The 18,401-nt window shown below is 39.6% G+C and overlaps 1 protein-coding gene across 1 annotated transcript in view; it reads left to right on the forward strand.

Moving 5' to 3' along the window:
• Efhc2 (EF-hand domain containing 2) overlaps positions 1–18,401 on the forward strand; it is a 161,970-nt gene that overhangs the window by 140,237 nt on the left and 3,332 nt on the right. Inside the window, exon 14 of the mRNA XM_051140984.1 lies at positions 8,514–8,619. Within this exon, the coding sequence (XP_050996941.1) occupies positions 8,514–8,619 (106 nt within the window). The remainder of the gene's footprint in view (positions 1–8,513; positions 8,620–18,401) is intronic.

Genomic DNA, 18,401 nt, shown 5'->3' on the forward strand with positions numbered 1-18,401 from the left:
GGAGGAAAATCTCAGGTCCTTCCATCTTATGTTCCTCGAAGAACTAAGAGTGAAAAGGTGGCCTTCTCTAATTTTGACCTTCTGAAACTGGATGGAGAATTCAAGTGCAGTCTTCTCCCAGCAGCTCTGCCTCAAGCTAGTCTTTTATGGCTGGCTTTGGGTCTCATGGAATGCCTTAGAACTGGCCTCCCAAGAGAGCTGGTGCCTCATCCAGAAAGATCAGTTAAAATGGAAAAAGTTAACAGGGCTTTAAAATCATCTCATTATGCTTTGCCCAGCCCTACCCCCTCTCAGAGGCAGGGCTTAGTCTCATGCAGTTTTACCCAGCAATACCTAGCAGTGAGGCTGAAAGGCAAGCATTGAGCCATGCGCCTATTGTTTCACAGTGTTTGGTGTACTCCAGTGGGTTTCATAGAGAAGCACTTGTTTTCTTTTTCTGTTTCTTCTACTGCTTCCTTCCCTCTGTCCTTTTTACCCCTTTCCTTCATGCTCACTGTGTTACATATACATACCCACCCAGGGCCTCTCTGTAGGCTCAAATAACAGGGTGATTTGAGGTTGAAAACAATGTTAAAGAATCCCACACCATGTAGAATCGATGAACAGAGAATTGACTATCTATACAGTCTATATTTGGCAGCCATTACCCACCTCACCAGGCACCTCTGTGATGGAATCAAAATTTCATTTTAGAGCCCTGGCCTCTTAGAAAGAGCCAATTACTTTCTGTCAACCTGAGTGATGCTGTCTTATCAACTGCATCCACCATAGTGGCCCAGAGCTTCTTTCCTTGGCCATGTGGCATTACAGACTTCCACCAGATATTCCAGAGCACACATCCTGGATTGTGTGGTAATGGACACAAACCAAGTGTGAGTTAAGGATCAAAATGGGGCTTCACTGCTTTCCCTCCCTTCTGGACCATTTCTGAAGCAGTGAGGTAGCCAGTACAACAGAGGAGGGGGCAGGTCCCTCTTCAATGAAATACAGCCCCCACCAAGCCTTCCACCTCTGTGGAGGGTGGAAACAAAGCAACACAGCGTTGTTCCCTGTGGCAAGGGGGTGGCTGGCTTCTGCAGTTTTTGAGCTATTCATCATTCTTGGGAAGGGGAGCATGAACATCAGTCACACATCCCATTAGACTCACTTCTAAGAACTCCTACCTAGCAAGGCCTCAGGAGGCATGTTTGGGGGCTGTTATTATTTAGAGAGGAACCAGAGAGATTGCCTTCCTCCCCCCTTCCTCCACAAACATGTCTCTTAGTTTGTGTAGGGAGGGAAATAGTGGATTGCCAGAGCATCAAAGGGAAAGAAGAATTTATGGAGGCTTTAGGAAAACACTTTAGCAGTGTGAGCTGGCACTTGAAAGTAAAGAGGCTGACTTTTTAACAAGCATAGAAACACTTAAAAGCCAGAATTAGCCTTGCCCTTGAGGGCAGTCACCCTGGAAGGCTGTGCACTGATTCCAACAATGTTGCCATAGAAAGTTCTTCTTTGGACTTGGCTTCAAAGTCCTTTCAAATGAGTTTCTTCCTGAGTGGCAAATATCCATCCTTTGACTATAGATCAGAGTTTTAGCAAAAGCCAAATGTCCTTTGGTGAGGAGTAAAGTAGAGAACTCAGGTGGAGAATCTGGACCATGTTTTGGATCAAACGCCTGGGGTGACTGTAAAGTGAGATCTATTTTCTATAGGGTTCATAAGCTTTTCCAAAATACTTTGAAAGGATGTTTGAGACTTGGCAAGTGGTTCCATTAGTCATCAGGCAAAAAGGTCTCCATGATGAGTGACAGAATCAATAACCTTCAGGGGCAGCTTTTTGGTTCTGACTGACCTGCTTGGCCTCATTCCCCCAATATCCAAAGCTTTCTCCATTTCTGAACTGTTTCCTGTCTCCTCCAACGTATCCTGGTTTTCATGCTGAAAGGGGCTTTTCAGCATTATGGATTTTTCTTACATTCTTACATAACAAGCATGATAAATATTGAATGGAAGTATATATTACAATAACAAATGATGGCATGAAAAGCAATCTCACCACATCAGTGGTCCAAGAAAGAAGCTATATGCAGAGTTTAGGAGCAGGGAAGAATACCAAGAGACTAAATTCCAAGGGAACAGGATCCCAGCTAGGAGTGTTCCTGTCTTTCCAAAACTGTTATTCCTAAATTTACTACTGAGATAAGCATGCTTTAGGGTCTCTTCTTCTGTTCTTAATGCTCTTTAAATTTTTATTTGTATAAAATTGATCCATTCTCAGAGTAAATGTAACACAACCATTAATGGGGCTTTTGTCTTTTAACAACTATACTCTCTGGCTGCATTAGCAGCCATGTTCAACCCTTCTAACTGCTTCAGCAATTTATAGAGTAGCATGCACACACTATTGTATTTTGGTCGATTTATCAAATGTGTCAATAGTACCTACTAACCTGGTATTTTGGTGATAAGTGAGAAGTTAGCATATTTGTGATTCCATTACTATTTTTATTTCTATATGCTCTGAAGATATTTTCTTTATCTTTGATGTTCTGGAGGTTTATAATGGGACTTAGAATGTATAGTATGTTTATGACCTTCTTGGCCCTTTTAGCTTGGAGACATTTCTCTTTGTTGCTGACAAATTTTCTACTAATAATTTCCTCCATTTCTGCTATGAAGACTTTAAGTCTATCAAATTTGAATATTTTGTCTCTACAGTTTTCCATTCTCATTGTGATTTTTATTAAGTTATCTCTTATTTCATATTTCAGGCTTTCTATGGAGTTCTCTTATGACTATCATATTTTTAATTCCAGGAACATATTTTTAGGTCACATGTTCTTTTCTTGTAGACGTGTTTTCTTTTCAGGAAGGTAATATATTTGCTCATTTCACATCTCGCTATCTGATTCCTGAACAATTTTTATTCTTCTGGTTCCTTTCTCTTTCCTTGTTGCCATTTTGACTTCTGTCCTTAATGATAGATACTTGGTGGGGACAGGAAATGTTCTGTTGACGTGACCTTTACTGTACAAATCCATTCCTGTAGCTTCATCTTCAATAGGGAATACCCAGAAATTAGAATCTGCAGATTTCTCTGAAAACATTCAGAGTAAGGAGAGAACAATCTTACATGCATGCGTGTGTGTGTGTGTGTGTGTGTGTGTGTGTGTGTGTGAATATGCATGTGCACGTGTGTGTTTTCTGCTGTAGTAAGAAGAAGGATTGATTGAAAGGGGGAAGGAGAGTCTAAACATTGTTATTGATGTTCTAGAAGTGGGAAAGAGGTAGGATGTAATGTTTTCTCTGCCTCCATAATACTCCACCTCCCTAAGACAGGCACTTCTTCAGTTTCTTTAATTACTCTAGAACTAAAACTAGTACACAGGGAAAGATACTTAGAGGTTTAACCACTTGTACCTTTAACCAGTCCTTGGCTTCAGTAGCACACTTTCTGCTTAATTGATAGTTTATTCCCCCAGTCTCTTGGGATTTCTGTGGGTTACTGTGTATCTGGGCTCCCTTCTGTGGTCACATAGTGCTCAGCTTCCATCCTTCTGCTCTGCCCAATCTGATGTTAATCCTGGACCTGCTTTTCATCTTGGAGGACATTTTAAAGTCCCTTTTCCACCAGCTATCTTCACCATTGTATGTATTCTTTTTCTATTCCTGTTTTTATTTCATTATAGATAAAAGGTGAGACTTGGTATAAAAGGAGAGAAAACTTTGTGTTGATCCATTCTGATTCACTGACTACTTCCCAAGACCAAACTATTCTGCCTAGAAGCTTCAGCCAGTCTTATCTCTTTAAGTTGAAACATTATTTATTCTCGCCCACTTGAACCCTTTGGGGCATTCCCACATCTACAGAGGTCTTCTGAGAAGAACTAGAAAAGAAACCATGGAGTATCTTACCACATTAACTAACTTTAAGCCTGGCTCTGGAGCTTAGGAAAGATAAAGTTTTTCATTTCTTTACAATTTTCATATACATCTGAGGTATGTACACTTTTATCCACATTTTTTGATCTTTCCTATCATTTGGTTCAGAAATCTGTCTCAGAAATATCCTTCTAAACAGAGAAATCATTAGGTGCGTTGAGTCTTACGGGTCATGAGGTGGGCAAGGAAGAAGGGTGCAGTTAGGGGACAGTTAGGACACAGGAGCAAACAGCAAAGTTAGTTATAACAAAATCTAAGAAGCTACATATGGTAACTTCTAGAAAAATTTCTGTTCCAACACAAATCCAAATGTAGGCAAAGGGCTTCTCTTAACATGCACTTCAGGAAGCCCTTCCTAAGCAAGGATGTATCCGAACTGAGTTTACCAGACAAAAGCAGCAGGAGGTACAGAAATGCAGCAGACTTCAAAGACAGACTGGGAGAAAGTTTTCAGGTGATGCTTAGAATCAAAGAAGTAAGCAGGGGCCACATTAAGTTGGTGCGTGGACACCCTCCTAAGGATCTTAGGTTGTATTCTGAGTGCAATGGGAAGCTACTGGAGGATTTCAAGCAAGGAAGTGAGTGAATGGTACGGTAATTTAGAATAAGTTCTCTGATGGGGGTGGACTACTGCAACAGATGACTGGATGGAAGGAATAAGCCCAAGGTGGAAAACAGTTGCTCTAATCCTGCTGAGTGGCAAAAGTAGTTTGGGATTAGGGGGTAGTGAAAGAGATGGAGAGGTTGGGTAGATTTGTAATATGCTGCATAGTTTTAACTCCCAAGACTGCTCAGTAGATTGTGTGTGCGAGGAGTGATGTTGGATATGACCCTAGATCTATTTGGGAAGTATATTGACTGGCTCCCAAATTAGGGAACTACTATGTTTCTAATTCTAGGACTGAATAAGTGCCCTCTGGAATTCATGTTGTGGGAATTTCCTGACAATTACCCTCTTTTCCTATAAGAACAAATAGGAACAATTATTTCATTGGTGGTTTCATCCAGTTTCCCAGTCTTTTGAAATATCTATACAGCAAATGACTCCTATATCTTGAATCTTCAAAGGGACCTCTTCCTTGAACTTCAGGCTCACTGCCTCTATTTCTCACTTCTCATTAAACAATAGTGTATCTAGCTGGCAGAAAAGGGACTTTAAAATGTGCTCCAAGAGGAGAAGACGACCCAGGATTAACATCAGATTAACTCAGCAGTTAAGAATGGTTGCACCTTTCCAGAAGACCTGAGTTCGTTTCCCAACATTCATGTTGGGGAGCTCACACCTGCTTGTAACTCCAATTCCAGAGAATCTGATAACTTCTTTTAGCCTCTGTGGGCACACACACATGTGTTACACACTCATACAGGCAGACACATGCATATAAATTTAAAAAGTTTTAAAATATTTTCTGAAAGTAGCATATCTAAAAGTAAACTCGGGGTCTTGCCTCCCTCCTGCTGCCCTGTCTAGCTGGTTGCTCAATCAGAAGCCTTCAGATCATCCCCAAGTGTACCTCCTCTACCACCATTATCTATCAGTGTGTGTGTATGTTGTGTGTATACCCTTAACAATTATGTGTGTGTGTGTGTTTGTGTGTGTGTGGTCTTTTAGGAAGCCTACATTCAAAGTGCATTCCGAATTGACAGTCCTCACTGTTACCACCTTTGTCTAAGCCACTATCATTTCTATCTGCTACTTGAGATAAAATACTAACTACCCCTTCCACGTCTATGGCTCCCCCAGTATTCTACACATATCAGTTTGTGTAGATTGTAGGATAAGCTTTAAAACTGTGTTAGGGCTTATTTTAGTCCTAGTATGCTGTAGACTATGCCATAGATTAAAAACTACTTTTTACAGTTCTGGTGGGTAAGGAACTAAAAAAAACCCAAAGTGCCCACCCAATGGAATGTCTGGTTAAGAGTCCTCATGTGCCTTTTGAATGGCTCCTTCATGCTGTATCCACACATGGCAGAAGGAGCAAGGAAGTTCTTTTCCTGTCTATCCTATTTTCCTATTTTTTGCTAGTAGTATGTGACAGGATGTTACTATGTAGCCCCAGCTGGCTTTATTTACTTTCTGAAGTTACAGACATGTGCCTCTGTGACATGTTCTAGTAAACTGATTTCAAACTATGATCTATCTATGCACACCTCACTTCCTAATATCACCGCGTTGGTACTTAAGTTTCAGTGTGGGGATTTGGAAGGAACCTGACCATTTAAAGTGTTGCAGGTCTTCTAAGTAGCTTTTCTGTAGAATATAGTCCAGTAGCTTGGAGATTTCCTCAGAATCAGAGTCAAAGATTCTGTATGGTCTGCTGTTCTGACCTCAGGTCCCACTCAGACGATTAAGAAATGTTTTCCTCTAGACTCTCTGCTAATGGAGCATGTCTCACCAAACATCTTTAGTTGAGTCTTACTTGTTCTCCAGAAACATACACAAATAAAAGACATAATGGTCCCACGTTTCGACTATAAATATGCTCATAAACAGAGATGTCCTTTAAAAGAGTTGAAATGATGAGTGAGCCAAATTCAAAGGATAAACAGTGGTAGGGGGCAGCATGCTGGAGTTGTATCCTAGAATTCTTGGCCAAAGAAAATGTACACAAAAGATTTATAGAATTCCCTTTCCTGTGTTCTGGTTACTCTGTTTATTCTACTCTGTTTAGATAGATGAATCTATATTACTTCAGCTTGTAGCATTTTTGGAGCTATGATTTTTGTAACCAAGAGCTATTGTTTTCTTAATGCTTTGAAAGGAGGAACATCTTTTGATTAATTGTGCACATACTATTTTAAGGGTAGAATCCTGGAACAATGTGCTTGAAATGATAGCATTTTCATATGGCAGGATGTTGGGGAGGCAGAGGCAGGTGGACCTCTGTGAGTTTGAGGCCAGCCTGGTCTACAAAGTGAGTCTAGGACAGCCAAGACTGCACAGAGAAACCCTGTCTTGACAAACCAAAAAAAAAAAAAAAAAAAAGATAGGATATTGCCAAGTTTAGGAAAAATGGCTTAAAGTATTACATTAAGAAGTAGTTAGGCGCTATTTGTGACATTACAACAATTATACTGAAGGTATCATATCTTAGTGATCAAAATTCTATTATGTAAAGTTGAGGATGAATTTAAACCAATATCTGTAATTTAAGATTCATTAGTTTTGACCTAACTTTTATGGTTCAGGATAGTAATTTGTTATCCTTTGTTCCAAGTAAAAATTGGCTTGTTTTTCTGATTATAAATTTAAATCAATTCAGATGATACAGATTAATCATAATAAGGTAAAATCATCATTTGATTTTCTAGAGATGGTTTTGTTATTATATAAATGTATTGTACCAGTTTTTACTGCTTTTATATAAATATACACCTAAAGCAAAATAAGAACTGTGTATATGGGACTACAGGGAGATGGCTAAGTGATGCAAAGCATGCATATAGTACTCTGGCAACTGAGTTTGCTTCCTAGCACCCACATCAGGCAGGTACAACTACCTGCAACATCAGCTCCAGAGAATTTGATGTCCTCTTCTGGGCTCTATGGACACTGTACTCCCATGCAAGTACCCAAACACAGATCCACATGCACATACATGCATAATTAAAAATAATAAACAAAATAAAAACCTCACAAAACTATAATTCTATGACTGTAGTTCTGTGACCTCTAATATAGATCTAAATAACCCCTTTTAATGGATATGTAATAAGTGGCAAAGATGCCTTTTCCTTTTCTTTTTCTTTTTTCTTTCTTTGTTTTTCAAAACAGGGTTTCTCTATGCAGCCTTGGCTGTCATGGACTTGATTTGTAGACCAGGCTGGAGTTGAACTAACAGAAATCCACCTGCCTCTGCCTCCCCAGTTGTAGAGATTACAGAGGTGTGCCATTGCGCCTGGCTGCCTTTTATATTTCTTAAAAACACACTAGTAGATGGGACAGGAGAGATGGCTCAGTGGTTAAGAACACTGGCTGCTCTTCCAGAGGACCTGGATTCAATTCCCAGCACCCACATGGCAGCTCACACCTGTCTGTAATGCCAGTGCCAGGCAATCTAAAATACTCACATACATGCAGGCAAAACACCAATGTACATGAAAAATTTTTGAAAAGATTTTACATATATATATGTATATACATACATATATATATATATATATATATATATATATATATATATATATATTAGTAGACAAAATTGGCACAGGCTTGTCTTAAACATTTAAATGCTATATAATTTAAGAACCACAAGAGTATTTTATTGACATGTATCAACCACTAAAATAAAACAAAAATCCTTCAAATATTCTTAATGAAATGTAGTGGTAGTTTTAGCTATCAGAATTTGTTTGGCAACTACATTAAATGTTTATTGAACTTCTACCAATTACTACCACTGGAAAATTGCTTCCAAAAAGTGTATATTCTGGGTGGATCAGAAGTAGATAAAATAAGATAATAAGAACTGATGGTAGCATCAGCTAATAAAACAGTCATGAGGATATGTTTTAAGGCTTAAAAAAAAGTTAAGCTGGAATTGTGGTCCTAAATTCTGCAGATTAAGTCAAATTGTATACTTTCAGATTTGAAGACAAAGAACAACAAATAAATTATGACTTATTTTTCACTGTCCTGAACTGGAGAATGAATCCGACACCTCAATTGCAATCCCCACCGTACCTTAAAGAGGTAAAATTTATGCTTATTTTAAAATCGGCTACAGTCACCTCCCTTATATTTTTAGCAACCTGTATCTTTAAATTATTTTCCAATGGAATGTCATAACAATATCATTGCTTTTGGGAAGAGCATATTCTGAGTATTTCATTTTGCATGCTGAGCAATTGTCTTTTGCAGTTGAATAGTTTTTAACCTCAGTTCCATCCATTTATATAGAAAATAGAATAATAGGCTATACTTATAAATAGATATAAAAATCTTATCAAGGGGTTCTGGTAATATTATTGTAATCCATAACAGCAAATCTCAAATGGTGTCTATGTCAAGAACCCTTAGTATATGTGGATTTGTGTGCATGTTTTACCATGTGTGAAAGAATATGGTATGGAGATTCACATTTTTTAGTGGGGCCAATTTGATAAGAAAAATATGCTTGGTTAGAAAAAACAAAGTTCATGTGATTGGATCTGGCTCTAGGCATTGTTGAATTCTCTACATTTTCTAAGATCTCCTCAATTGTCTTTAAAGAGTGGGTGGGCGGATGGCAGTTTATTTGTATTTTAGCATGATCCAGAAATGTATTTTCTTGGGAAAGTCCCTTGAATAAAGCAAATGTTGTATAGTTGATAATCTCAGAAAAGAAGCATTTATTCTGTCTCTGCTGACCAGCTCATTCTGGCCTGAGCTTGCCTGGTACATCTGGCAGTAGGCCTCTCAAGCATCCAACTTCTTGGAAGTGTCAGGGAAAACCTTAGAACTTCCAGTTGGTTGAGGCACAATATTGGTCATTGAAGGTGGGCTTGAAATCTGCCTAGTTCACCTACTTAATCTTAGTGATAACAGATGAGTTAAGTTCCAAACCTCATTGACCTTCAAATAAATGAAGGTTAAGAGATCCCCTCTGAGCACATTCTCTGCTTTGTGCTGGCTGCAAGGATAATATCATCAGAGCTCCCTTTTTCGCAGAGCCTATTCCTGATATGGAATCAGTACACCAATGATTTGGGGTTTGACCTGATACAGCCTGCATAGGATGCTGTGGAATGAGAGTAGCTACTTCTAAATCAGGATGAGGAATGGCGCATCATCTTGAGGAGGTCTCATATGACATTTCAGAGATGAGTAGTGAGTTAGGTAGGAAAGTAACATGGTGTGATGGTATGCATGGGTGTATGGGTTTATTTTGGGGTCAATTCTATTGATCCAACAGTCTGTTTCTATGCCAATGCCATGCAGTTTTTATTACTGTTGCTCTGTAGTACAGCTTGAGATCAGGGTTGGGGATATCTCCAGAAATTCTTGTATTATACAGGACTTTTTTTTTTTTTTTTTTTAGCTATCTTGTGTTTTTTTCCATATGGAGTTGAGGTTTGTTCTTTAAAAGTTTGTAAAGAATTATGTTGGTATTTTGATGGGAATTGCATTGAATCTGTAGATTACTTTTGGTAATATGGTCATTTTTACTATGTTAATCCTATCAATCCATCAGCATGGGAGATCTTTCTATCTGCTGATATCTTCTTCAATTTCTTTCTTCAGAGGCTTGAAGGTTTTTTTCATACAATCTTTCACTTGCTTGGTTAGAGTTCCACCAAGCTGGCCAGACACTCTGTGCCTGGGCTCTGCCATCTTGGAGCGAGACCCTGTATGCTCCTGAGGTCTAGCTGGTCTCCTCAGGGAGTCAGGTAGAGCCGTGGACTGGAAGCTGGGACAGTTTGCCTGGATCCTAGGAATTGGGTAACCAGAGATTGGAACTGCTTGTTCCTGGCACCCATGGGCTCTCCTCTCACCTGGGAAACATAGATGCTGATGTTTTAGAAACCACAGCAAGGCCTCTCGCTCACTCCACAGTCAGTGCATTCCTGCTACTTAGACAATTGTGCACACTGGGCCCCACTATCTTGGATCTCCTGGAGCATCGTATTTTAAAAAAGGTCTTCTTGACGGATGGAAGCTGAGTAGGCCTTCATGTCTGTACCATTGCTAATATGGTGTCTTATGTACTTCTATTATTGTGACAAAATACTGTGATAAAAAGTTTCAGTTTGAAAGGGTTTGTTCTGGATTATAGAAGAAATCAAGGCAGCAGGTACTTAAAACAGCTGATTATATCACATCTACAATCAAAAGCAGAGTGATGGCCACACAGTGCTGCCCAGTTCCCCCTCTCTCCATTTGTACAGAACTAATATCTCAGTATTACTTTTCCCACATTAGTTAACGTAATCAAATTTCACTACAGGCATGTCCAGGTGTTCATTGCCTAGGTGACTATCATTTCATCAAGGTGTTAATTAACACTAGCAATTACAGTGACAGTTTGGATAAGAGTTTGGGATACTTCTTTATTCTAGCCTGATTAACTTCAGTGCGTGGGGTAGACAGAGAAAGGGCAAAGGCTAAGGACTAGTAGCTATAGCTAAATAGAGACTGAATAAGACGTGATCTGGCACATATGATATAGGATTAGATATATAGGTCGTCTAAGAGTTCCATCAAGGAATCTAGAGGTTATCACCACCCAGTATTCAGAAGGATCCATTTGGCCAGCTTCCAAGCTTTTGTGGGGATGACTTAACATTAGGGACTATTGACAGTAGTGCAGATAGTGTTAAGGGAACCAAACAGGCAAGTAAAACACTTGGATACTAGCAAGAAGGCAAAACATTTACCATGCCTGGGACCTAGAGAAGCATGGACAAGCCAGTGTTACTGGAAGATAGCTAGAACTAGAGACGCAGGCATAGGGGTAGAAGCATAATCCCACTTATAGACACCACCAAATCATGGCCCAGCAGAGAGAACAAAGGGAAGGGGAGGAAATCAACACTCTCATCTCTCACTTATCTTACTTTCCCACCCTCTGACAATATTTCTCATTGGCAGATACCACCTTGAAGCCAGAGAGCACAGGAGCTCAGTGAAGTGATCCACATGATTCTGCCTGCCAGGGCAGAGAGTAGGGTAAATGAAAGATCTTAAGGGCAAATGGGGGATGACCCAGTCCAGTCTGTTATCAGAATAAAGAGTGTTGCTTAGGAGAGCAAGACCATTAGCCAAATCTAAAGCTTTATCTGGACTAACAGCTTCTGTAGCATGGTTGTGTTGAATGTCAAGACCAGTCCTCCGGAGTCAGATGTGCCCTCTCTATACATGACAGCCAAGTAGCATCAGTTAACACAAGTAAGGTCCAGCAACAAACAGGCAACCTTCTTAGAGCTAGCTGAGCTCTGATTAGCCCTACTATCTTATGATGAGATGTTGTTCCTGCACGGATAGATACAAGTTGAGCATCATCAACTATCATGACTGCTGCCTGTGGCCCACAGGCACTTGCCTGTATCCTGATTGTGGGAGGAGAGTGCTGCTCCCTTTATTATTCCTCTGCCCAGCCACTCCTTAGTGACTGACTGTAGTTGCTCAAGGTGCTATTATAGCCTAGAAACCTCAACTGCTATTCTGTTGTGCTTGTTCTCTGATGGTAGTTAGAAATTAGCTGACTAGGACTCACAGTTTAGAGCCTGTGTGATTAATCTCATAAGTTACATTTTGTACAATAACACTCAATTATTGTATAAACTTTATTACTTGTACTGTGTGACTGGTGTCTTATCTTTTGACACTTCTGAGAAATGTCGGACATGGATTCATTTTATGAGCATTATAACTGCAGAAATATCAAAGGTTCTCTGTCTGTCTGTCTCTCTCTCTCTCTCTCTCTCTCACTCACACACACACACACACACACACACACACACACACACACACACACACACGACAGGATGATATATGGCAGTGGGAAGCAAAAGGTTGGACACACCTTGGGATATGTCTTTGGGATACCCCAAATGTTAAGGATCTCCCTTGCATCTTCTGTAATATTTTATTGTCCCCCACACTGTGCCAAATAAGTATCATCCCCATTTTGTAGACAACAAAGACTCAGACATTTCTAAAAGTAAGGAATATATTGTCAGGGGGTAGTGCAAACAGTGTTGTTATTGTTGTTTTGAGATAGGGTTTCTATCCTGTAAAACACTGTCTTTAGGCTGACCTCAAACTCATTGCCAGTTTCTGCCTCCTGAATGCTGGGATTAAAGGTGTATACCACCATGCCTGGTAAATCATTGTTTTCTCTCTCTCTTTTTGACAACTTTTTCAAAATTTAACAGTTGAAATGTAGGCTTAATAGCTGTTCTCATGATACTAAAAACAACTAACAAACACATGCTGATTGTCTGCCACCAAACAACAGGCTAGTAGAAAATGATATTTGGGGGGATCTGCTATGATATAAAGTATTGAGTGATATCTACTTGAGTTATATGCAAACCTATCACTAAAGTTTATAAAGAATCCATGTCTCTTTAAAAATCTTCATTTGCCTGTAATACAAATGCTTAGAAGCCACACCCATGTTCAGATCAGATACAGAATGACAGCTCAGCCAAAGGGAAGCAGTTACGAAACACTGCCTATGAGGAGACACAAATGGAGGAGTGAATCTGACTCCATATATGAACTTATTCTCTTGTCAGGATGTTCTTGATGAGCTTAAGAAGTATTTAGAAAATCCTCTTTTCAAAATGAACTTCCATTTGATTTGCTAAAATTTAACTGTTTTTATATTTTTGTGCCTAATGTGATTATTTCTAAGGCTGTGTAACACTTACTAGAAGGCAGAAAATCCAGGGGAAAAGAAGAGAGAGGAGGGGGGAGGGGAGGGAGACAGAGGGATGGAAGGAAGAAAGGGAGAAGTTCTATTCATGTATAGTACTGGACTTTCTATATATTTGTAGATATGTCCCATAGAAATATTCTTTTCTGAAAAGGAAAAAAGAAAAGATCCTTTTCCAAGAGAGTAGAGGGAGTAACATGGTAAAATCACTGACATGACTCTATCAGCCTTACATTTGGGAAGAATAAAAATAACCCTATTGCAGTGAAGCATAGAATTTAATTGGCTCCCAATCTTCCCCCCTCATGCATCTGGTGGCCAAGTGCTACAGTAGAAATTTTTAAGCTAGAAGAAGACATAATCCAATTAAATTTCCTTTTAAAAATGTCAAAGCAAATAAATCCAGGGCCTGTTAGCTCACATACGGCTTTGCTGTTTCCACTGGGCAGCTGCTCCTTACTTGATTTTCATCTATTGCCATCTTCACTTCTCATTTCAGGGTGCTGTGGTGTGTGTGTGTGTGTGTGTGAGAGAGAGAGAGAGAGAGAGAGAGAGAGAGAGAGAGAGAGAGAGAGAGAGAGAGAGAGAGAGAGAGAGATCAGCAGCTAGGTTTCACCATTGATGAATACGTAATTTACTGCTAACTTCTCTGACATCCTAAGTGGCTCTAGTGACAGCCAGCATGGAATATGTTATAGGGCTCTCTTGGAGGCAGGGTTTTCCAGCCATTTTAGATTTGTGATTTTTCTGTCACTGAGTTTCACTCTATGTTTCATAGCTCTTCCATCTGGCAGAAAATGCTATGTGGCACATACACTTTAATGCTCCAGATTACATTAAGTTTCGCTATGAGATCTGAGCATTGTCTCTCATTTTTCTGTAAATCACTTTGGGGACTGGATTCACCCATAGTTTGCCTGGAAGTTGCTTTGTTCCAAGATCTGTTGGTGACTCTCATTTACATTTCCTTTCTTTTGACAAATGTAAAGCTGCTTTTTGCCTTTAGAAGCAAAGATGGAGACAAGGATTTTGTTGTTAAGTAGTTGGGTGGAAGAAGTTAAAACATCCAGAGGGATTAGAGAGAATGACAGAGAAGAGAGAGTGTTACTAAAGGGTGTATTATTTAACCAGTTATATAAGGAGATGGCTGATGGCTGATGCTTAATGCTCCTGGGAAACTAGGATCTAACAGAAACATATACCTCAGAATTATCCTAGCCAAAGTACAAGGAAGCTATAGTATTAATCTGGCAGCCTCCTTTAGTCAGTCATTGCTTGAGGGCTGCTCTTGAACATAGTAGAAAGGAAATAATTCCCTGGCACTTGCTGCTTGCCATAGAGGCAGCCAAAGTAAGCCTCAGAGGCCAACAGGAAGGTTGGGGCAAAGGAATAGAGATGCCGGTATGAGCCAGATTGGAAAGAGTGAGAGGCTGGGAAGGGGCACTGGCAGAGCCTGTGACCCATACTTGAGATTCCAAACATGTGCTGTCAGGAGCCTGTCTTACAGAGTCACAAGCAGACACAGCCTCATCTGGAATGGAAGACATCATTGTCTGTGGAAGAGCCTTCTTTTTATTGTAGGATTACCACGTGCATACAGTTGTTCCCCCATTCAATTCATATGCATGGGCTGTGAGTGTAGCTCCACAGTAGAGCACTTGCCTAACATGTGTAACGCTAGGACTCCATCCTCTATAAGAAAGAAATACCACCAAAAAAAAAAAAAATGTAGTGCTGTAAACACTGTGTGATCTGTAGTTTGCAATTACTAATTGAGAAGGAATAAAAAGTCAATATTTTAACTCGATACCTAGATTTTCATAAAACATCTATCATGTTTGAAATGCCTGCAGATTTATTAGAAAGAACAATAGCCACTGCTAGCTTGAAGATTTTGTAGCTACTCCCAAACACCTCTTTCTTTAAAAAAAGAAGAAGAAGAGGAAGAAGAAGAGGAAGAGGAGGAGGAAGAGGAGGAGGAGGAGGAGGAGGAGGAGGAGGAGGAGGAGGAGGAGAAGAAGAAGAAGAAGAAGAAGAAGAAGAAGAAGAAGAAGAAGAAGAAGAAGAAGAAGAAGAAGAAGAAAGGATCAGCATGTGCCCAAGTGAAGGCAAAATTATAAAAGTGGTACCTGCCCTTGGCTTCATTGATATCCACAATCCCATTGCCTGGGTGCTTGAAAACCTCCCTGCACCGAACACCCTTTCCATCCCAAATTGATTCCTTACTCCATTTTCAGATAATACCTGAGAAAACTTCCCTCAAATTGGTGAGTGGCAGCGGATGAGTCCTACTTCACTGAGCACTGCACGCACGTCTCTGTAGCATTTATCAGAAGTCATTCCAACCAGGAACCTAGGGATTGGTAACAAAGGAGAAAAAGAAATGATGGTGGGAAACGGTGTTGAATGGAAACAAAGCACAGCGTGAGAGAAGTCCGAAAAGCTCTGCAGGAGCCTTCGGGTTCAAAGTGGTCAAGATGTAAAGAAATGAACCCCTGTTATCTTTTGCCACAAATTATCCTTTATTTGAAATCTGGCTATTTGAGTTGCATTTTGCCAGTCAGCCTGTTGCTTATAACTTTGGTTCTCATGTCTAAATTATTGAGTTATTTCATTATGAATTCTTATCATTTTTCTCTTTTACTGGTAGCATTTAATCATAATTCCATGCTAAGGAACAACACAAACATGCCTTGTTTTGTGCCTAATAAAATGAGGGAGGATCATTAGTACTGACCTGTTTCATGAGTAATAAGCCCATCATAATTATATGAGTGCCATAATGTGTTTTGGGTTTTGTATTAGTTTTTTATTTTAAAAAATCCCAAGAGGGAAAAATGATTTTGAATGTATATATTTTCCGCATTCTTCTGTGCTGAGATTAAATTATAAAATGCTACCTGAGAACAGACATTGGTTTACATTTTAAGAAACTTCTAAGGATGGGGTAAATATTGGAATTGAATGATTTATTGAGTTCATCTTTCATTGAGTAAATACCGTGTTTACTGTATGCAGAGTGACTTCCTAATATTTGGTATGAGGAATGGCCTGTCACTAAAGTCCATGTGGTATGCACTGCCAGAAAACCCTTTCAAATTCAGTATTACTATCATTTCCTTCATACTGCCAGTTGGTGGCTTGGACTCTACCTCACGGGTGGCATTACTGAGGCAGAATTATCACTTCAATAGCCATTTATTGGGGGATGGAAAGATAGCTCAGAAGTTAAATGCATATACTGCTCTTAGGACCCAAGTTATATAACCACAACTCCAGGAGACCCAATGTTCTCTGTCCTTTTAAGGTACCTGTACTTACATAGCGCCCCCCCCTGTGTAATTAAAATAGTTTCTTTAAAAACTACATTGTTTTCTACTTAACTTTTCTTAGTGAAAATTGTAGAACCAAATGTCATTATGCAGGATGAGAATCAGATGCTTTTGAATAGGCCCTCTCCATTTCATGGTTTTAAAAGGTAGTATGATGCATAAGCATAGCTCTAGAGCTTCATTGCTGGGGAGGCAGTTGAGGCTCCTCCCTTGCTAATGGGTGGTTTTGTTGCAGAGGAGTTACCCAATCCTATGCCTCGCTTTTTCTGGGAACAGGTATTACAGTAATATCCACGTCTTAGAGATTTTTCTCTGACAAATAATATAATGCATGTAAAATACTTAATAGTTATTGTATAATAACTTTCTAGTACATTTCTTGTTACTGCTATAATGCGGGGTAGTTATAAGACACAGGCCTGCAAAAATCTGACTAGTTCACATTTATAACTCATCTCTTAGATTTAGATTTTGTGCCCCAGTTGAAGATGCAAGTACTTGGTGTTCCTCTCGTTCTATATTAGTGTTATTGATTGCTATAGTTTGACAGATCACCCACACTCCAGTGACAATGGAATTTTTGCACAGTTCTGAACTCTAGCTCTGTACAACATGGAACAGTATTTCCTGGATTTATCAGAACCTCTCTTTTTTGGTGTGCATTTTAAATCAGGCCTTTGCGAATTTTGTACAATGTATTTAAATCATATTTATCCTTTCCCCTAGTAATGCCACATCCCTATCCACCCAACCGTGTGTCCTCTTTCTCTTTTTAAAACATCCAATTTGTATTGCCCCTATGTATGTGCATCGCCTCTTGTATGTGTGAGATTCCACTGGAACAATCCACCTACCAGGAACCACACCCTTAACAAAAACGGTCTTTCTTGTTGCTACTAGCGTTCAGTCGCTGACAGCTTCTCAGCCAGGAGTAAGACTTTGTGCCCAGTTCTTTTCTTCATGTGGGATTTTGTCTGGTTTAAGCTTGCACCGGTCTTGTGCATGCTGTCGCAACTGCTGTACATTCACATGGACAACTACCCTGCTATGTCTGAAAAACACCATTTCCTTGTAGTCATCCACTACTTTTGATTTTTATAGTCTTTCTACCCCCATTCTTCAATGATCTCTGAGCCATAAGAGGAGAGGGTGTGGTATGGAGGTCTCATTTAGGACCAAGCATAGATTCTATCTTGATGTCCCATGAGCACATGAAATAAAATCCAATTTTGTACTTAGTTAACCCCCCCTCCTTATTTCTTCACTCAAAATAATTAAAAACTCCTATCCTGCTTTCCTTATTTTTCTTATTAACATTACATGGAGTGTACTATTATTAACCCCCAAAATAATGTCTATCCAGAAACTCGGAATTTGACCTGATTTGGAAATGGTATCTTTGCATTAGTTAAAATAAGGCAATAGTAGATCAGGGCAGACACAATGATTGGTATCCCTATAAGATGGTTGTGTGGAGAAGACACAGAGACACACAGAGAATACCATGCAAAGGTAGAAGCTGGGAGAATAGTGACATTTCTTGAAGCAGAAGTTGTCTGATGATTATATGGGCCAATGCTGCTCACAGTTTGATTATGGACTCCTAGACCCATAAAGTGTATATGAATCCATTCCTATTGGCTTAAGTCACCTGGGTTGTGGTCATTTGAGATTGTCAGGTACTAAATTTAGAATTCTTAAAGCCACTCTTGCCTGTAGTAGTTTGATGAGGCTGACCTAACAAGGTACCCAAACTACCACAAACTATGGGGTTCCACACA

This window comes from Acomys russatus, chromosome X (assembly GCF_903995435.1).
Source record: "Acomys russatus chromosome X, mAcoRus1.1, whole genome shotgun sequence".
Lineage (NCBI taxonomy): Eukaryota > Metazoa > Chordata > Mammalia > Rodentia > Muridae > Acomys > Acomys russatus.